Raw genomic sequence first — 1,360 nt, forward strand, 5'->3', positions numbered from 1 at the left:
ACAATAAATAGGAAGTGAGTCGGTGCTAAGGAGAGAATAAAGGCAGAGGATGGGGACAGGAAATGTTCAGGATCGCATTCTTCACTAAAGTAACATCTGAGTAAACCCCTTAAAGGGAATGAGGGATCTCGGAGGGAAAGGCACTTCAGGCAGAGGGACCAGCCAGTGCAAAGGCCCTGAGGTAGAAGCATGCCTGGTGGGGGTGGGGATGAGCCAGGAGGCCAGTGTGGTGAGAGAGGAATGAGTGAGGGGGCGACGGACAGGAAATGAGCTCATAGGGGTGTGTCTTGGCTGCGGTGGGGAGAGAGACTATAGGGCCTCGTGGACTTTCAACTGGAGGGAGATGGGAGCCCCGATGGACAGAGGCAGTGTGAGCTGATTTCTTAGGTGTGCACAGCCTCCCTTCTGGCTGCCTGTGGGGACTGCCGGGGACAGGGACAGGGACAGGGAGGGCAGTGGGCAGGCTGCTGCCCTAGTCCAGCCCTACCACCGGCCCCGGGCCTGATCACCACCTCAGCTCTGGGCCGTGGGCTTGGGAAAGGCAGCGAGCGCGCGTGCTCAGCCCCGGGTTCCCGCCGCGCGGAACGCAGCGGCCCGCCTGAAATCTCCGCTAGGGGACTTCCTGCTCCCCTGTCTTGAGCTTTTGCTGTATTGAGCCCTGCGCTGGACGCTGCAAGACACCATGTTAGAAGTTCTGAAACTTCCCCACTTTACAGCCAAGGAGAGTGAGGCTCAGAGGGGCTGCATCTGGCCACAGAGGAAGCAGCAGGACGAGGATCTGACTCCAGCTGCCCGACCTAGAGGGTCTGCAGGGGGCAGAGCCAGCCTGTGGGACCCGCGCCCCAGCCCGCGCACCTGCCCAGCAGAGGCGTGCTCTCGCGCACGCGCCTGGGCGCATTTAAGGCGCGCGCCGCGGGCGCCGCGCTCCGGCGGGAACTGGCGGACGCAGGGCCTGGTTCCCGCCGCCAGCCTGGAGGATGCTGGTGAGATGCGGCGCCGGGGGCCTGCTCCCCCTCGGGCCTCCCTCCCGGCACTGACCCCCCAGCCCCTCTCCCTTGCAGAGTCCAGCTGCCTCCCTCGACCCACAGCCTCCGAGCACGCCCCGCGCCGACGGCGTCCCCGCGGGCACGAGCGCCTACGCCGTGCGCCCCCCGGGGCCGTGCGCGCCGCCGGGGCTGGAGGAGGCGCTGAGCGCGCTGGGGCTGGAGGGAGAACGCGAGTACGCCGGGGACATCTTCGCCGAGGTCATGGTGAGCGGGGCGGCGGGGCGCCCCTGCACGGCAGCAGAGGGGTTCAGCTTAGACGAGACCGAAGCCCACCCGCTCGCCCAACACCCACCCGACGGGCGTTTCTACCCCCC

At 66.4% G+C, this 1,360-nt stretch overlaps 1 protein-coding gene across 1 annotated transcript in view; it reads left to right on the forward strand.

Annotated features, from left to right (window-relative positions):
• Window positions 1-851: 851 nt before the first annotated feature.
• Window positions 852-1,360, forward strand: part of CCNP (cyclin P) — a 4,144-nt gene continuing 3,635 nt past the window's right edge. Inside the window, exons 1-2 of the mRNA XM_046682180.1 lie at window positions 852-983; window positions 1,062-1,250. Coding sequence (XP_046538136.1) covers window positions 978-983; window positions 1,062-1,250 — 195 coding nt within the window. The 5' untranslated portion in view covers window positions 852-977. The remainder of the gene's footprint in view (window positions 984-1,061; window positions 1,251-1,360) is intronic.

Source organism: Equus quagga, chromosome 13 (genome assembly GCF_021613505.1).
Source record: "Equus quagga isolate Etosha38 chromosome 13, UCLA_HA_Equagga_1.0, whole genome shotgun sequence".
Taxonomy (NCBI): domain Eukaryota; kingdom Metazoa; phylum Chordata; class Mammalia; order Perissodactyla; family Equidae; genus Equus; species Equus quagga.